This window comes from Ciconia boyciana, chromosome 1 (genome assembly GCF_034638445.1).
Source record: "Ciconia boyciana chromosome 1, ASM3463844v1, whole genome shotgun sequence".
NCBI lineage: Eukaryota > Metazoa > Chordata > Aves > Ciconiiformes > Ciconiidae > Ciconia > Ciconia boyciana.
Window position 1 is genome coordinate 73,786,651 of NC_132934.1, and position 19,402 is coordinate 73,806,052.

General features: G+C 39.9%; 1 protein-coding gene across 1 annotated transcript; it reads left to right on the forward strand.

Annotated features, from left to right (window-relative positions):
* The first annotated feature begins 397 nt into the window (after positions 1-397).
* LOC140646291 (solute carrier organic anion transporter family member 1C1-like) lies at positions 398-18,180 on the forward strand. Its single transcript, XM_072849962.1, has 14 exons — positions 398-529; positions 2,884-3,025; positions 3,114-3,246; positions 5,409-5,524; positions 6,347-6,493; positions 6,610-6,708; positions 8,085-8,330; positions 9,219-9,383; positions 9,869-10,064; positions 11,248-11,410; positions 13,446-13,630; positions 14,883-14,947; positions 16,930-17,047; positions 17,964-18,180. Exons 1-14 carry the CDS (start codon positions 398-400, stop codon positions 18,178-18,180), a joined length of 2,124 nt encoding a protein of 707 aa, XP_072706063.1.
* Positions 18,181-19,402: the final 1,222 nt, after the last annotated feature.

A 19,402-nucleotide genomic window follows, 5' to 3' on the forward strand; every position in this document is an offset into this window, starting at 1 on the left:
CCCTTGTAGTATATTTTTGGACAGAGACTTTGTCTCTTACTCTTTTGTGGAAATTGTCTTTTTAGCATTAAATGTCATTCTAGACCGAAAAAGGGGGGGGGGGGGGAGTGAGGGGCAGTGGGGAGACTGAAGACCATTTCACTTGAAAAGAAAGATGTCAAAACAAGATATTTCAGAATTCAAACAAATATACACTTTGAAATACCCAAGTCATTGAGCCAAATCCCTTCCAATGAAAAGGTTCAGTTTCAACATCTCAGCATTTTCCTGTAACTACTCTTTCATCAGAAAGGTCCTTAAGCAACTCTATTTTGGCATATGTGGTTTTGTATTTATTACTGTTTTTCTCTTGGGTTCAGATCACTCAGTAAAGAAATCAGTGGAATCAGAAAAAAAAATGACAGTAGAAACCGAATCCAACAATGTCGATGACTCAAATCAGGAAGCAGAACCTGCCCAGCTTTTGAATGATGAAGCAAACAAAAATCTACCAGTCAAAAAGAAGAATTCCTGTTGCACTGGCTTGAAGGTTTGGTGCCTTATCAATATCAACAGAAATTACTGTTGTCATATGTTAAGAAATGTTGTTCAAGATATGACATGACAGATTACTTCATTCCTGTTCCACCTATCTTTTCTGGAACTGGATACACACTGGAGGTACAGGGGAGGGTTGGATCTTGTCTTTGTCCTAAAGGAAATGAAATTCCTGATTTAACATATTTACTCTCAAGTTACTCATAGGTAGATCCCCTTTTTGGTCATTGGAGAGAGGTAGCAACCTCCATTGGAAGACTTGAAGCATCCTAAAATAGGTGGCTATGATACACTGTTGTCTGGAGGTTGCTGTCACCCACCTGTTCTTGTAGGGTCAAAATAGGGTGAGGTAAATTGTATCCCAGGAATTTTATCTAATCCAGGGCTGTAGGTCGAACAGTCCACTGATTTCCACAAGCATCCAAGTTTTCAGGAGCACACAAGAAGAATTGATGGAACAAAGAAAGTAGACTAATGAGAATTTTGCTTTCGTCTTAAAGCCTTAGTATTTATTGCTTCTGGCTGAGCTGAAAATACTACAAGGGCAAGATTTCTTTTGACAGTGATGTGTTTGGGTTTATGTTTTTACTAATTCTTCAGCCAGCTTCATCTCAGGTTAAATTCCATAGGCTCAGTGGAGTTGCAATCAAGGACACATTTCTCTATGAAAAGGTTTGTAAAATAAAAGATTAATGGAAAAGAATAGGTAATCTCAAGCTTCTAAACCATCCAAAATAGTTTGGCTCAAGTATGAGGCAAAGATTGTTATATTTTTTATTTTATCTGACTCACATTTGCCACCCATATACACCTGCAAAAACAAAATCTGATCTCTCTGGGAGACTCACAGGACTAACTTTGCCATCGTGTATGCAGGCAATGCTGCACGACTGTGGATCTATGTCTAACTTTATGGCAATTAGAGTTTAAGAGACACAATACCTTGGAGATAATAAAAGACAAACTGTTATTCTCCCTCACCTCCTCATCAAATGTTTTGTGGTTTACCTCGGGATTGTATTTCAACCCCAAAATACCCAAGTCATTTTTGTTTGTGTTTTCATGCTTATCAGCAGTTTCTGATTTCATCCAAAACTCTTGAGAGCACTGCTGGCATAAGGCAAGAAAGGTGGTTCTCACAGATTTTTGCTGGTCGAGCTCAGGAAAAATAAAACATGTCACGACAAAGCCTGCACTTGTGAGATTTTCTCTTCATGCCTGACAAAAAGAGTGTAAACATATCTATTTTCAAGCTTTTACTTCCAGGATGGGCTTCATTTCTTACAGTAGATAGTATTGCAAAGTCTAAATCTATATTTACTTTTGTTTACTTACCCAATGTTGTGTTGTATTGGAACTTTTACCCAGTGAGCAATAAGTCTATTTGTTTTTTAGACTGTGTTGAAATAGTTGGATAATATTTAAACAAACTTAGTTTAACTTTTTATCAAATACATCTTTATTTGCAAAAGCTACAATGTGTGTTGGTGGAAGCAACTATAAAATTATGAAGAATATTAAGCTTTCCCTTATGAAATATATGGTATACAGGCGACATAGCCATAATCCACACATTTCAAAATATATAATTTGAGACAGAGATGAACTTAATCAGTCTGTACCATCTTGTACATACTGGGATATCATAAAAACTTGCATAAAGCCTTTATTTTGATGCGATGGCTATCTATGTTTGAGTTAGAACCAGTTATGAACTGGCCTAAAATAAGTGACATGTGCCCCAAGCAGAAGATTATTGGGGCTAAGATTAATTTTAGCTTGGACTAGTGTCAGTAAATCTGTCTTGATGAAGTATTTTACCTCTGGCAAATTTTACATTTCTGCAACATCTAGAAATTTAGAAATCCCACCATTTTGCCTGCCCAGCACTGGGCCTCAGCTTTTTGATAAAATTAACCTCAGAATGTCAGTAAGGTAAATAGTCCTCAGTGAGTTGTTTGCCAAATTTAAGTTCCACAGTCCATAGGACTTCTGCTTTGGAAAACCTCTGGCCAGCAATGCAGGGAAGGTCAGGCTTTCTATGGTCATTAAGATGGTTATTGCAAACCTGAACCCTAAAGCAAGTGGCTGCTCTCAGTGCAGCACCTAGCACCAGCCCTCTCCAGCAGGGACAACCAGAGTAGGAGCAGATATTGCTGAGAGACCTCCCTGGTGCTCCGTAGCATTAGGGTACGTGAAAATTCACACACAACGCCATCACTGCAATTTGAGTAACAAACGTATGCCATGACGGTGATTGTTCCACACAGTTTTAAAGATCTTTTATCTCTCTGTGACCAGTTTCCCTGCCTCTACCTCCCATTTTCTGTCTTAATCTTTCCTCAGGCATTTCTCGCTGCTTTATCATTCAGCTACTTGAGTAAAGCGTTGTCTGGTACAATTATGAAAAGCTCTATCACTCAGATTGAACGAAGGTTTGACCTGACGTCCTCTACTGTTGGTTTCATCGATGGGAGCTTTGAGATGGGTAATTCATATTCAGTAACATGCAGAAAACTGTTCAGAGAAATATGAGGAACAGCATCTGGCATTAATTTTGGTTCATTACCTTCCAGGTAACTTGCTGGTGATTGCATTTGTAAGCTACTTTGGAGCTAAACTTCATAGGCCCAAAGTAATAGCTGTTGGATGCTTTACTATGGCTTTGGGAAGTCTTTTAACAGCAATGCCTCATTTCTTCATGGGATAGTAAGTACCAATCAAGATTAATTTGGGTAACCTAACTTTGGAACTGGATACTGCTTTCTGGTTTTTGAATGAAACTTGGTGTATATAAAGTCTTAGATTTCCAAAGGCCTATAGAGGCTCACCTTGATATGCAATGAATCATGTTTGACGCACACATCATTGTTCATTTTATCTGGTTGTAAAAATACGGTTCTTCTGAAGTAAAAGTTCGACTTCTCAAAAAAAAAAAGGAAAATCAAAATGCTTTAAATTTCAGTCAGACTTGTTCAGAAAAGAGAAAGAGAAGGAAATGATTTTACAAAATCATTAGAATTTTTTTTGGGGGGGAGGAAACACCTATGAAAATCTTATGAAAATTCAAGTTTCAAACAAAATATATTGTTCTTTGAAAATCTTCAACCATGCTACTATGCTGGTGCTATTGCTTCATTGAATTATATACTCTTCCTGAATGGTTAACTGTAAGACCACCTTATTGGGAAAATCAGCATTAACCTAAGAATGTGGCATCACTGGTTGCTAATAGAGATGTCAGGATCATGTAGACAGGAAAGTCAAACCATTATGAACCACAGTAAAATGACAAGGGATGTAGAATCCACCTATATGATTTCCAGAATAAGTTTCTGTTGTTTTGAACAGGACCTCAAAGCTCTGAGCAGGTAACTTCATATTGAGTGACATCTCTACCTGAAATATGATTTTATTTCTAGTAACAGGTAACTCTCTTGTAAAATCAGGGACTCAGAGCTCACTCATTGAAGAAACCAACCTACAAAGGTGCTCATTAGAAGAAATCCACTCCTTGAAAGAGGAAACCAGAGCCTTGTTGTGTAAGATGGCATATTTTGCTCTCCTGTGGCGAACAGCTGCTCCTCACACAAAGCAGCCTCTCAGCTTCATGCAGAGCCTGCAGATGGATCAGTGCTGGTAGAACTGGTACCAGGGTTTTTCCTGTTCCAAATGCACACGGCTGGTTAAACTGATTTTCCATGGCTGGTTAAGCTAATTTTTATTCATCTTCTCCAGGCTCAGAGATTTACTGCATGTTGCTTATATGCAATAATGTTTCTAGCCATAGCTTTGATACAGTGATAGCATAGACTAAGATATATTTCTGTTGCTCTCTTAAATGTATTAGAATAGTTTTAGGTATACTACTGTAAAAAGAAAACTAAGGAATACTTTTTTTATCATGATAGTGGATCTTGCACTAGCATCAGACTTGTATTTTCCACTGCTTAAGCCAAACTATGTATCTTGCTCATCTGCACTGGGAAACTCATACAGTTTCTCATGTACCTGTGCCTGAATTTTTATAGCGGAACTGTTCTGCACTGTTTCTTCTGATGAATATTCTTTGTTTCAACCTGAAAAATATGACTGCCTGGCCTAATAGAGACAGCCCAGTTCCTAGAAGCAGAATGTGTGCTTTACCATGTTGTTCTGCTTAAGCTAATTGTACTTTGCACCTCGGCAGGGCTCATATCTGGGAACAGGATTAGGCTAAAGCAGCCGAACAGCTTCCAGCACCTGAGCTGCTCAGCCGCTGCCCCACAGCATTGCTCTGCTCCCTGTAAATACAGCTAAAGGGTGCCTTTTAGCCACTAACTTTATTCACCTGCTGCTATACAACAGCTCTTTCTAAAGCTAATGCCAATTATCAGGCAAACAGGTACTTCCTGAGGATGACTTCTCCCTTCCTCACTCCTCTCCTCCCCCAACCCCAAAATACTTATCTACGATGAAAAGGGGGACTCATACTCATGATGTTCTTCTTTTTCTCCTTGACTGTGGGGTCAGCATAAGGAGCTCGCTTGGACCTGACCCTAAATTTTGATACCAACAGTTCAATCCTACCTGAATTACTTTCAAAAGCCCTTTTGAATTTTACAGCTTAAAATGTTATGTCTTCTAGACAGATGATTCTAACTTTTATTTGTTCATTTTGGATTCTAACTTCTATTGGTTCATTTGGTTTTCCCAAATGTGCTTAAATAATCTTCTTTTTTGCTCCTTTAGTAGGATTTGATTTTTGGATTGACATTTAAACAAAGATACCTTTCTCTTTAGGGAAACAGCAGTCAAGTGATTCCTGCCCTACTACACTAGTATTTCCCTAGTGAACACTGCTTCTAAACCTACTAATTGTGTGTTTTTAGTTATAAGTATGAGACAGCATCACATACAGCTTCTTCAGACAACTTAACTTCAAGCATAAATCCCTGTTCCCTACATCAAGATGCGAACAAAACCTTGTTGCAAGTCTCCCGATCAGGTAAGGAACTGTAAATGTAAGTACAAATAGAGGAGCTAGTTTTATCCTTGGTTGCAAGTAGAGTAAGCCATTGCTCCATGCAAGATGCTCAGTTAGATTTCTAACTTCAGTCTCTACCTGTCCGGGAACATTACCAACACTTAAATGCACTTTGTGCATTTCATTTGTAGAAGAAACATCCAGCAAACACAGATTACTGTGATCCAGATCCCCAGTTTCCTATGTTCACACTTCCAAATTACAGTAAAATCTCCCTAACACTGAAGGGGATGCTGAGACTGTGTGCAAAGAAATTTCTGAAGGGACTCAATTACCCAGGGCCTGGAGTTAGGGAGGTGGAAGAGGACATGAAACTGCACAGAGTTAACTAGAAATAAATGGAGATTTCTATGATTTTCTTTACTATACGGAATACAGCTGTTTTACATGTTGCTTTGCATGTGACATAGGTAGAGAAAGAAGCAAGCTGTGCCCCAGAAACCATCTCAAACTTCTCAAGTTAAAGATATAAATTATATGCCAGATAATATATTTATGATAATATCAATCTGCCATTTTTTTTCCATGGGCCTTTTTTCTGATAGATTATACTTATCTGTACTTCTAGAAACCAAATACAATAGAGGTGGAGGAAAGTGTAATTAAAAGATTATTGAAAGGTATAATGAGGTTGATGGCCTTTCATTAATCTTCCATAAGGATAATGCTGTCAATACCTTAAATACTAAACTATATCACTTCATGTGCTGAATTTCCTGTGATTTGTCACTGTTTGACATTCAACTATTCTATTACAAAGATGTAAACTCTCATTATCTGCAGGCTGTGAGAAGGAACCATCATCATATATGTGGATATATATCTTACTGGGAAACATGTTACGTGGAATTGGTGAGACACCAATAACACCATTGGGCATCTCTTATCTTGATGATTTTGCTAAAGAAGAGGATGTTCCTGTGTATGTAGGTAATCTCAGCATGAAGTAAACTCAGAGATTCATAGTGTAAGAGGTTGAACATCTTCTGCAGAAGAAAACATTCAGCCATTAAAATGTACTAGCATCTGCTTCATTATATTTTCAGCATGTTTGCACACAATAGCCATGTTGGGCCCAATGTTTGGTTTCCTGTTGGGATCTTTATGTGCAAAACTGTATGTGGATATTGGATTTGTGGATTTAGGTAAGCAAAATGGAGGTAAAGTGAAAGTAAGCTAATACCTGTTGGTAACAGGTTCCTCTACACATTTGCATAAGTTTTTATTATATTAATCATATTAATTTGTATATATCTTTAATTTATATTGATTTCATTAATTTTATTATAGACCTTATTACAATTTTATTAAATTACTGGAAGCTTTTAAGGTAAAGGCAGAATTAGACAGGGAACGTATTTTAGAATTCTGTTTTAGGATTAAAGGATTAAAATACCTGTTTAACCTTAAAAATCAGTACCAAGAACTCTCACAGACCCAAGATGTTTTACTAAACTGGGATCTTAATGAAAGGATTCTGCTAGCATAACAGTTTTACAGTTTTGGTGGATTATCTGCCCTTTCAGCTGAGCATTTTACATTATTTACAATTCATGTAATGTTTGCAATACTTTATACACTTTTTGCCAGCCATTGCTTATTCAGATGAAAAGAAAACACATGTATGTAACCACATCTGCAAAATGCCGGAGGGAGCAGAGCAGTCCCTGTAAGTGGTGGCCATGGCCCTGCATCCTGTTCCCTTTCACTGGAAGAGGCAGGAGCCATCTCTGAGGCGTGTTCCCTGGCCAGCCCACCTCCCCACCCGCCAGACCAGCCTGATGGGAAGTCAGGCAGTGTGGACTGGTGATGGCTTTTTCAGGAAAAGGCCCAGTGTAGCAGCAGCAGTGGGTGATCCTGTTTCCCTAGCAGGACAGAGAAGTTTTCAGATCTTCAGGATCCTGTAATTAGATAGATGAACTATTTTGTCTTTGCCCTTTGTTAAGCCAATGTTTGATTTTGCTTAAGCATAAGGAGAGTGAGCCAATTCTGTTCACACAGTGAAAAGTCTTATATTGTTGGTCCACCACCAAACATGCCAGCATGTAACAATCATAAAAATACAACCAACTACTCTCGTCTTCATTGCAATACAAAGTTTAAAGTCATGGCTAATCTCGCCGATGCCACAGAGAAGGCCCATATGCTTATTAGCAACCGACACAATTCAGTTTTGCAGAGGATGGTCTTGGTAGAAATGTATCATCAGGCCAAAAAGGACCCCACGCTTGGGGCCTGTCTGCCACCCGTTTTGGTTTCCTATGTATTGGATAAGGACCTCTGTGTTGCCATGTATGCCACAAAATGGCAGTCAGTATATCATGAAGAAAGGCAGATGAAACATAACACCATTCAGGGTACGATTCCTGATGCCTTCACTTGCATGAACTGTCTCTCATTAGATTATTATTGTTACCACTGAAAGTCAGACATTGTAAAATGTAGTTATTTTAGCAGATAAAGGGTGGGAAGGTTCAACTTCTTCATTTAGGTAACTTGTATCTGTTTCCCTCAATTCTAGGAAGCATCACTATCACCCCACAGGATTCCCGCTGGGTGGGTGCATGGTGGCTTGGTTTTTTAATAGGTGGGGTAATCAGTTTCCTAGCTGCTATTCCATTTTGCTTCCTGCCGAAGAGTCTGAAAAAGCCAAAGGAAGTCAATAATGACAAAACTTCATATGGTCTCTTGGAAAACATGGGCGCCACGAGGAAGACAATTCCTCCTGCAAAACCTAAGCCAAGGAAGTGGACAGTAATACTGAAAGGCAAGTGTTTTGCAAGTCGTATCAATGTGAAAAGCAATAGGCACAATATACAGCGGGAATGTAATAGTTCTGCAGAATATTTTGCTTCCCTTGCACTTCAGTCTAAACCAGTTAGCTATCCCCAGGAAAGGAGGGGTCCACTAAAGACTATTAGAAGTCAAAGAGCTTCCTCAAGACTGTGAGGTTCTGCATGCATCACCTGCAATGCATCATCGCCTGAGTGGCACCAACCTCTAAAATTTTGTGCTAGAAGAAATTTGAACAGTGGAAAAATTGTTTCTGTTTCAGGACCTAAAGAAAATATTAGAAGGTTCCTTTCTCAATATGGAAAGCCAAATTATTTATCTGATGATCACAGAGCTCATGGAGACTCTGAAGCACATTGCTGCCTGAGGAAAATACAGCAGGCTTGAGTATCAGCTCTGGTTGTGCAGTTGTTAGGCTAAGAAAGGGGTGGAAAGGTGTGGGGAAGAGATGGCTTTGCATCATTAGTCAAATTCTCCTGTCTTTGTTCAGATCCAAATGGAAGACATTGGGCATCTCCACAAAAGCACCTCTCACTTAGCCTTGAACCTGTGATGATACTCATGTGAGCTGAAAGAAGTCTTTGCTGTGTGGAGCCCTTCAGGCTTCATGTGCAGATCTCACTAGAGCACCCAGGCCTTAACCCATACTTCTGTCTTCTTTTAGGATTCTCTTCCTGTATCTCAGTCTCCGGTGTTTTTCAAGAACCTGATTTTGCTTTCAGATACTCACATGCAAATGAAGATCAGTACGACTTGCACATGGACAGCTGAGAGAAGGATTTTGCCCTAAGTTTCGTAGATTACTCACCAGTAATTATGCCATGCATCTTTCAAAGCCAACTCATATATCCCTTTCTTTCAGATTTCTATACCTCCCTGAAAAAAGTATTGAGTAATCGAATGTACTTTACATTTTTGTGTTGCTCACTGTTACAGTTCAGTAGCTTTATTGGTTTCTTGACTTACAAACCAAAGTACATGGAACAGCAGTATGGACAATCTACATCTAAATCTAACTTTCTAATAGGTGAGTTACACTGTGCAATGACTGCTTCTGCTATAAGCAGTGCACAGGGAGAAGTTCTGGCATGCTTTTTCTGGGACTGAATTCCTTGCAAAACAGGCTGATGTAAATGGCGATCTCTCCTGAACTTAAATTATATAAAGGCAGCATACAAACTACAGTTTTGGTGTCTATGGGACCAGAATAAATAATTATTATATTACATTAATTATATTATAGCAAGGGCACCCCAAATATGCGATGAATGTGGTGTGGGAGTTTTAAATGCTGCAACATCTGACTAATGCCTTGCAATGGAAACGGGGTTTGAGGGTTAGGCACTTCAAAAATAGCATACGCAACCCAGGGATTAGACTGAGCACAAAGCCACCTAGAGTCATCATAATACAACAAAAAGCTGCCAGGGATATCAAGCTGAGGACAGAGTTTGGCTCTTAAACCCAGTTCACTCTTTTATTTTAACATTCCCTTTCTATAATCTCTTTCAGGATTGACATCCTTACCTCCTGTAGGTATTGGGATTTTCCTAGGAGGGCTCATAATGAAAAAGTACAAAATGAGCATCATTGGAGCAACCAAGTTTGCATTTACTATGTCATTTTTGGCCTACGTCATCACTCTCTTACACTTTTTTGTTGGCTGTGAGAACCATGTGGTAGCAGGAATGACAGTGTCCTATGAAGGGTGAGTATAAAAGGAAGAAGATTATGTTTTTCTCCATGGCAGCAATAGTTCCAAAAATGTACTCTGACATCAAGGCTAAAAGAGAAACATGCTTTTGCAATGCTTAAGAGAAAGCGAATGCTAGCACTTGTCATTGTGATAGTTTGGTTGGTCAGCAGAGTGTCAGCCTTGCAAAGCACAACACTGGTTAAACATTAATTAGAAATACATTAGCAAAATTGCATCATTACCGATGTAGGTTGTTTGGCCGTGTGGGGTGGTATTGCTGTTTCATACAGTGCTATCTCTACCCCAGAAGCAATTTTCTAGCGAAGTGTATTCAGTAAAAGGGTGAAGCATATGTAACAGAGAGCATTGGTAGCATATCCTACACAGAGCTGGAAAGACTGCAACATGCTAGACTCTCAGCCTACTGTAAACCAAAACAAAGCTTTTATGCCTACTGAAGATGCTCTCTCCTCTCAAGAGAGAACCAGGGTTTAAAAGTTACAGGCTGCTATTTTTTCTTGGATTGAGTAAAGCTACCAGTACAGGGGATGCATGCTAGGATATGGCTGTCCGAGGGGCCCAGTGACACACTGGCACATGGATTGTCACTGCCTCATGTCCAGCCTGCTCAGAGTACCTCATGGCTAGTGTGAACCTGTTTGCATCTCCCTGAAGGCTTACCCACAGTTCAATAATTTGTCACTACAGTTCATTTATGAAGCCATACTTGTTCACAGCTGAAAAGGCTTTAGGAGAGGAGTATTTTAAATTTTAATTATGGAGACCAGGAAATCTAGTTTCTATAATTGGTGCGTTTTTACCAACAGGTAAAGATATAAGTGATAAGGCTGTGTTAACTGTTGCTAGCTCTACATACAATTACAGGATAGCCTAGCTGGCCTCTCAAAGCCTTTCAGCTCTTCCTTTTTCTTTTCTGTCTACACCCACCAGCTAAAATCAGTAGCAACATTTTTGTTTTAAAATTCTTTATAATCTAGTAATCACTTTAATAACAGTGCAAGTAGGATGGAATCTCAAGCGAAGAGATCAATACTGTAGAGACTCAGCTATGAAAAAGTATGTCCAGGGCATATGAGGTGGGATTCAGGACAGCAACACTGTCACGCAGCAGGGACTACATTGCCATCAGCACTGAATTAAAAGTTCTTACCCCTGTCTGAACTTAACTTCCAAGCAAACCCATTCCGTACCATGAAAATTCCATAATTTCTGAGTGCAACTCTGACTGCAAATGTGCCTCCAATGTGTGGGATCCTGTGTGTGGAGACAACGGACTCACATACGTTTCAGCGTGTCTAGCTGGGTGTACAACTTCGGAGGGACATGGAAAGAACACAGTAAGACCCTGCTTCAGTTTCTGAGGTTTTTTACTAACTTATTTTCCATGTAACATCGGGGATTTAGTAGTATAATGCATTTAAGGGAAACCAAAGTTACTGGGGACCAGTCAGTAAAGTATTCATGATTTCTGGCTACAAACGGCACGGAAGACAGAGATTTCTCCGGGGTACTGCACATTAAGCAAAAAGCCCTAGTTCCTTGTTGTAGATCCTAGCTTTCATCTTTTGTAGATTGAACAAGAGGGCGAAACAAACAATTCAAACTGGTTACATGTTGTCTGAAGGTTGTCCATGGCTTGCCTTTCATAAACCTCATTCTGACTGCCCTGGGGCTTTCAGCCAGCAGTTGAAGTACACTAAGATAGTGTAGTATCTTCCCTGATACTGATCATTAATGTCTAAGTATGAAGAATGATTTGAGGGGAGGCAGCTTGTTTCCTCTGTGTGAGACTCTGGGATGGCAGGATACCGCTTATTTTTCTGGCTGACTGATTTCTGCTTGGCACAGAGTGCTGGGGATAATGCATAGAGTCCCAGAGAGGAAGCTCCAGTCCATGGATATAAGCCTTCATTGGACTGTGTCATTCCCCTGTTTTCTGATGTCAGATGATCACTCCAGAAGATATATGATCTGAAGCTGTCTCTTGCACTCAGACAGAATTTTCTCTCCAACAGATTTTTCTTTGTGGCTGGTTTCTCTCTGATGTCTACAATCGTCTTCTCCAAAAGACATTCTTTGCTAAAATCTTAAGGTGGGAGGCAGGGGATAAGGGCTCAACAGCATCCATGTCAGTGGGACTACTGCCTCCCACACAAGTCTGTCTCTGTAGAGGATAAGGTTTGTGGCTCACAGTTCCCCTTAGCTCAGCACATCCTCAAGCCCTGGTTAAAAGCTATTGCTCCTAAGCTATCAGTACACCTACTGCTGATCTCAGGGCTCTGCATGAGCTGCGTCTTGACAGGTAGCTGCTGCTTACAGCTGTGAAGTACCTCTGGTGGATCAGCGTTAGCAGAGAGGGACCTGTGATCCAGGTGCTTTTCACAGAGACAAGTCAGCTAACAGGTGATGTCACCCAGCAGCAAAAGGCACAGCTCCTTGAGCCTCGCTTTTCCCCTTCGACTGCCCTCCAGGGACACAAAGCTGAGGCCAGCCTCAGAGATCATGCAGGTACTCCAAACATCTTCCAAAAAGGGATGCTGTGTCCACTGATAAAAACATGCTGGCATGGAACATCCCTTCTAACTCTGAGCACTGTTTGTAGGAAAGAAAAGAAGGATCTGCTGCCCATTGCCTCAAGAAAAGCAAATGAGATAGGAACAGGATGCTTGGGAAGGCTTCAGACTCTGCCTGTGTCTGAAAGCAGGATTCCGCATTGCATGAGCAATACCTTAGCAAGCGTGGCCAGCAGGTCGAGAGAGGTGAAGCATGGCCTGCAGGTCGGGGGAGGTGATTCTGCCCCTCTACTCCACTCTGGTGAGACCCCACCTGGAGTACTGTGTCCAGCTCTGGAGCCCTCAGCACAGGAAAGACATGGACCTGTTGGAGCGGGTCCAGAGGAAGGCCATGAAGATGATCAGAGGGAAGGAACACCTCTCCTATGAGGAAAGGCTGAGAGAGGTGGGGTTCATCAGCCTGGAGAAGAGATGGCTCCAGGGAGACCTTATTGCAGCCTTTCAATACTTAAAGGGGGCTTATAAGAAAGATGGGGACAAACGTTTTAGCAGACCCTGTTGCGATAGGACAAGGGGTAATGGTTTTAAACTAAAAAAGTGTAGATTCAGACTAGATATAAGGAAGACATTTTTTACAATGAGGGTGGTGAAGCACTGGAACAGGCTGCCCAGAGAGGCTGTAGATGCCCCATCCCTGGAAACATTCAAGGTCAGGTTGGATGGGTCTCTGAGCAACCTGATCTAGTTGAAGATGTCCCTGCTCATTGCAGGGGGGTTGGACTAGATGACCTTTAAGGGTGCCTTCCAACACAAACCATTCTATGATTCTATGATTCTAAATCTGCTTTGTGTCTTCCAGGTCTTCCAAAACTGCAGCTGTCTTGAAGCCAGCAGTTCATGGACAGGAAATAACTCTGCCACCTTGGGACAATGCCCAAAAAGTGAGGATTGTTCAAAGAGGTTTATTTATTATACAGTAATACAAGTCATAAGTGGTTTTTGTTATGCATTGGGAGGCACCCCAGCATACATGATTATGTTCAGGTAAGTAAAACTAACTGTGTACCAATGGTTGAGGCTTTCCAATGAGGGCATCAAATTTGTGTTTAGGTTTCTCTCTTTGCCTTAGGAGAAAAGACTCTCTTGCAGTATAACATGATTTCTTTAATGAGTTTTATCATTTCCGATTTGTTCATAGCTGTTAGCATTAAACCTTACTTTGCTGCTGTCTGTAAATCAGTTCTAGTGCATTGCTTCCAACTACTGCATAATGGTTTCTCTTATGCCTGTTATATGCCCAGGTTTTCCAGGTCCTCTTTCTCTGCTCGGATATTTTGGCTGTATGGATTTTGAAAATGCTATGACTTTGTCAGGATTTCTGGATGTGGGGTTGCCCTAACAGCTTGTGCTTATCAGATGTCTGGAAATTCAGGACATCTGAGGGCTCAGTCTGAGGCTCTTATGCTCATGTCTGTTGAGGTACACAGGTGCAAGTGTACCAGGATGTGGTTTGGAACCATGTATGCAAATTAGCATATACTTTTCAGTCAACTGAAGAGAAAGCTTAATCCACAGAAAAATTCATTAGTGGCAAATTTAATGAGAGTCCTAAGAGCATTAGTCATCCTAAATGAACATGGAAAACAGAATGCTAACTCCCCTCCCTTCCTCATATCTATGACATATATTTCTGAGTGTAGACCATGTTAATATTTGTAAGGAGATGGCAGAGGCTGGATATATAATGGATTCAAGATCAGAGCCTGTTTCTGACGCTTAGAGTGTGGTTCCACATGAAACAGATGGGCATATTGCCAGATGGCTTTACATAGTTCAAGATGTCGTGGTGTACAGAGGAATGTCATTCGAGAATAAAAAGATGCTGCACTAATGCAGCTACTTGCAACATTTTTGTCTTAGGGCGCTGTGATATTTCCTATGAAGTGAGTAAGGTATCTTCCATCAAGTGAGGAAAATGTATGCCAGGGAGTTAAGGCAGTTGGAGAGCCCATTTCAATAAGACTAGGATAGACGGTGATTATGACTTTAAAATTTCACTTCTTTAATTATGCTTAGTGAATGGACTTCCCAGGAGCTACGAGATGGTAAACAATAGATTAATTCACCTTGTTCATACCACTTAACGTATTTTCAGCAGACGTAGGAAGCACTCTCCTTCCAAAGTTTGGCTTTCTGTCATTAAGAGTATTCAATTCAGGATAATTAATGGCAGTTTAATAGACATGTCTAAGCACTAGATAGGCAAATACCTCATACTTATCCCTCTTTCTTTCAGATGTGTTCATCCAGAGTTGAAATCTCTTGCAGTTGGTCTATACACACTCATAATGAGAATGCTAGGTAAGAGAAATCATTCTGAATAACTAAGATGCTTGCTTGTATGGCTTTAAATGACACCAATGCAACCACCATTTGTAAACCAGATGTATCCTTGAAATAGCTGTTAGATCCTGGGCTGCTCCTGAAGATCCTGTTTCCTGAAGGTCCAATATTCAGTCAAGAGTTCATTGGGAAGCCAGCTAACACAAATTTGAAAATCTTTGACCTGCTGATTAAATGGTGTTGCAGTTTGGGAGCCTGGTGTTCCAAAATGGGAAAAGTTTCCAAGCAAAATTAAAGTATTATCTTGAATTTCTAAACAACGCTATAAGGTTTCAAACTTGTGATTCAACAAATGACTCACTGAGACACAATGCTGCAAGTAAGATCGAAAAGATGTGCTCTAGTAGGACTTCATTCAACACTAATACAACTCTTCTCATAGCAGAGTGTTTTCTCCATGTTGAAACTTCACTTTCCTGGTAGAAAACAGCTTAGATCACAATTCCCTTTAAGCATACTGCAATGCTCTTTTTTTTTCCTTTTTTATTTGAGAGTTGCTAATGAGATGGTCGATTAAGATGCCTGATTAAAACACCTTTCTGTTTTCTTTTGTTCTTTTTGTCAATGGAATAGGAATACCTGCATTTCAGAAATGTAGAGAAATGTGTGTGAAGAGTCAAGCCACATGGGTTTGCTATGAAGCCTAAAAAATCAACAGCAGCTTACAAATGTCTACAATCAGAGTAGGTTAGGGCTGTAGTCTCTACTCAGGATTGTGATGGGACATTTTGAGATAGGAAGGTGTATCCACACTTAGTCCTCTTCTATTTTTCTCATCACACAATGGAGGGGCAGAATTTCTGCCCTAGCTCTCAGGACAAGCAATGCCAATAGGATTCTTGGAGCTCTTTTGGCCATGGGAAATAGAAAAAAGCATTATGGAAAAAGAACTGCCCCCTTTCTATAGACTTCTGCTTCAGCACATTGAGTCAGCATGCTCCTTCCATGGCAAGAAACGGTAGAGCCACTGTCACTGATTCACAAAAGCTGGCATTTCTCTTCAGTGACTCAGGGATCAAATCTGATGTGCTTCTGTCTTCCTTCTCTAAGGAACCTTCAAAATGAGCATTTGTCCCATCATACCCTGACTACAGCACTGATGGTCGTAATACACAGGCCTTTATAGGTAGATTACTTAGTTCAGACTCTCACAAGAGCCCTTGGGTAGAACAGGCTGAGAGTATACCTGTTTTTACAAAATAAATTATTTCCTATATAAGAATGCAGGATGTTCCTGTAGGAACAAAGCTAATGTGAAACATGGTCCTGTACACACTGAAACCTGGATTCCTCTGAAGTTAATACTTGCCTTTACCTCAGCAAGGCCAGGATTTTGTCCCATGTCTGCCATGTTTTGCAGTAACGCATAAGTTCATATCTGGCCAAGTCTCACTAAGGATGCAACTGAAGTTGCTCTACCCTCATAGAGATTTTTGACAAGCATATTCATTTTCTCCTCATCATGTATACTTGGTGCTTCATTTATACATGTATACTTCAGGCAGACAGAATGATCAGCTGCTATCAGGTAGATGTGAAGTCAGCATGGATAATTTAGGCTATGCATAGAAGAAGGAACTATGCATCCATTCAGTGCTCCGAATACACAACCAGTCCAGCTCTTCCTTGCAGGATCTTAGCATGCACTGGAAGCCAGCAGTGGCTCTCAGAGCCATGCTTGAGAAACCAATGTGCATGACTATGAGCCTGGCCAAACCCATCAGACCACGTTTCCTGGGGACTGACGATCCCCACAGCACAGAGAGGATGTCCCAGCTTACAGTTACTCTGATAAAGGAAAGGAAAAAATCCCCACAGTCCAATCCATCTATTGCCACTATTGCAGCATGTAACTTGCCACTAAGAAAATATAAAGCTGATTTCTAAAAAGATGTCCTTTCCTGTCATAACTTGTGACATTTTTGCTTGTTTCCTTGCAGCTGGGATTCCAGCGCCAGTTTATTTTGGTGCACTGATTGACAAGACATGCTTGAAATGGGGAAGCACAAGCTGTGGGCAGCGAGGGGCTTGCAGGCTATATGACTCCAATGCATACAGGTAAGGCAAATTAGGGCACAAAAAGCCTCATGCATTTCCTCTCTACAGATAGACATGCTTTGTTCTGTTATACTGTAGCATGTGAGGTCACTGATCAAAAATTATGGTCAGATACTAACTCTGGACTCAGATTTAGGTCAGTCCAGAATTCCTGAAAGTGAGAAATCTTAAGATCACATCTTAAACTCTTAGTTTTTCAGTCAGTTTTTATGTCATGCAAAAATGGTTTAATAACGACAGACATTCTGGAATTAAATATGTATTTTTGATATCCTTTGTGTCAATTTAAAAGACCGAGAATTGTATGATTTACCATCAAGAGGTACCCAAGAGGTACCATCAAAAGGTACCCAAATTTACCTTATTTGCAGTTAGTTTGTTTGTACTGGCAAGACTGTTATTTTTGTGCATTGGCCACATTTGAGAGAAAAATAAATGAAAGAAAATCATACTGAGCAGCTGGTAAAGTATTGGTTAAACACAAACAATATTGGTCTCCAGGAAGAATATTCCAGAGATTTTTCTATTTCACCCAAACCTTGGACACTTCTGATGTGTGTTTTATTTTTATATAAAATAGCCCACTCTGGTGATCTCAATATATTTCTAGCCTTAAAAAGTCTAAAGCCTTAAAGTAATCAAAAAATCTTTAGAAACAAAGGGAAGATGATGGAAGTTTCGTTTTGCGACTAACTTCATAAGCAAAAAGAATATTATCAATTCTTTAACAGAAGTTTTTGCAAGCAAAAATGTCCAGTTTGTGGTACCTTTCACAAAGAATGAGTTTTAATGTTTTCCCCTAAGCTACTATGTGGTTTTGGTATATATGTGATCCTTAAAAGACATCACAGTGATTTTCTTCAGTGTCTTTGAAAACTTCAATGCTTGGCACTATCTTCTATGCTCTATCCCACAGGTATGTCTACCTTGGTTTATCAGCAGTGTTAAGAGGTCCTTCCTACTTGATTGCAATCCTTTTTTTTATATTGATAAAGAAACACTTTCAAAATAAGAACTCCAGGCCTATAGAGAATGGAGGAAGAGAAGATGCTCCTATGAATAAAGAAGATAATTGCAAGATCAAAGAACGTTTGCCAGGTTCTTCTGATGCAGAGAATGAATCATGTATTTAGAAAGCCATTTAGACCAGTGTCACATGAATCAGGACAGCTTCTTTTAGAAAAAACTTTCACAATGCTATAACTAAATAATAAACAATAACACCATTCAGAAAGTAAAACTAATAGCAAACCTGTGATCAACAAACAGAAAAACTAACATACAAGTATGAAAGTGCCTTATGTGTACCTGGTTACCCATAACAGACAGTACAAGTTACAGGAACCCAACCAAATTCTCAACAGATAGAGGAAAACCTCCCTTGGCATTTCCATAGAGCCAGTCTGCAATTTTTAATGGGGTCAAAGATGACTGCTGGCAGAAGAGCCACATGCCAAAGGCCCACAAAATGTGACGCTGATCCTGTACGCAGATCTATGCGGTAGACTGCCACGGGAATGACAAGCTCAAGGCTAACAGCAGTGTTCTGATTTCATCAAATTCAGTCAGAATTCACAATAAAACCAAAGCCTTTAAACAAAACGTTTCCACCTTATCTAAATGAATCATTGCATCAATTTTCCATTGCAAAATTGACAAAACCAGTATTTTTCCAAGAAGCATTTTATCTTAGCTCAGCTGAAAATTTTATGCCTACTGAAAACTACAAATAGGTTGTCATAAAGGAAATAATTGTTTTCAAAAATCTCAGAGTTGTAGCATTTATTGAAAACTAATTTTTTTAGTTAAGTGACTATGAAACGTAAGAGATAATCTGAATTTTCTAGTGATGTTGTTTCCTAAGCAAAATCCATCCAATATATGCTGGTGGCTTTATTGCTATGCCATGTGCTCTCCAGCAGAGGACACTCAAACAATAACATTACTCTTATGACTACTGCAAATACTCGATACATTTGTCATGTTAAGTCTTTATTGTTCTGGGAGAAGTTCATCATCAGGCAGGCAAAACACTCACCTGTGTTTTCATGCACATTAAAACCTTCTCAGCTCAAGCCTTTAGCTCATATATTCAAAGTTGCTTTTGTGTATTTGTTGGTTTGTGTTCATCGTATTTGCGTCACTCCGAGCTTGACAACTATTGTTACTTTAAATAAAAAGATGTGTACTTGCGTACCATTTCACAACAGTGATTGAATTCTCCAGTTGATACTTTAAAATAGAAGCTCAAGGCTCAGTGGGATATGGTTAACAGACATGTTAGATTAAAAATGTACTTCGAGCAAAATGCTGAGTTGTTCTGAAATAAATGTTGTCTGTCATGGCAGTCACTTA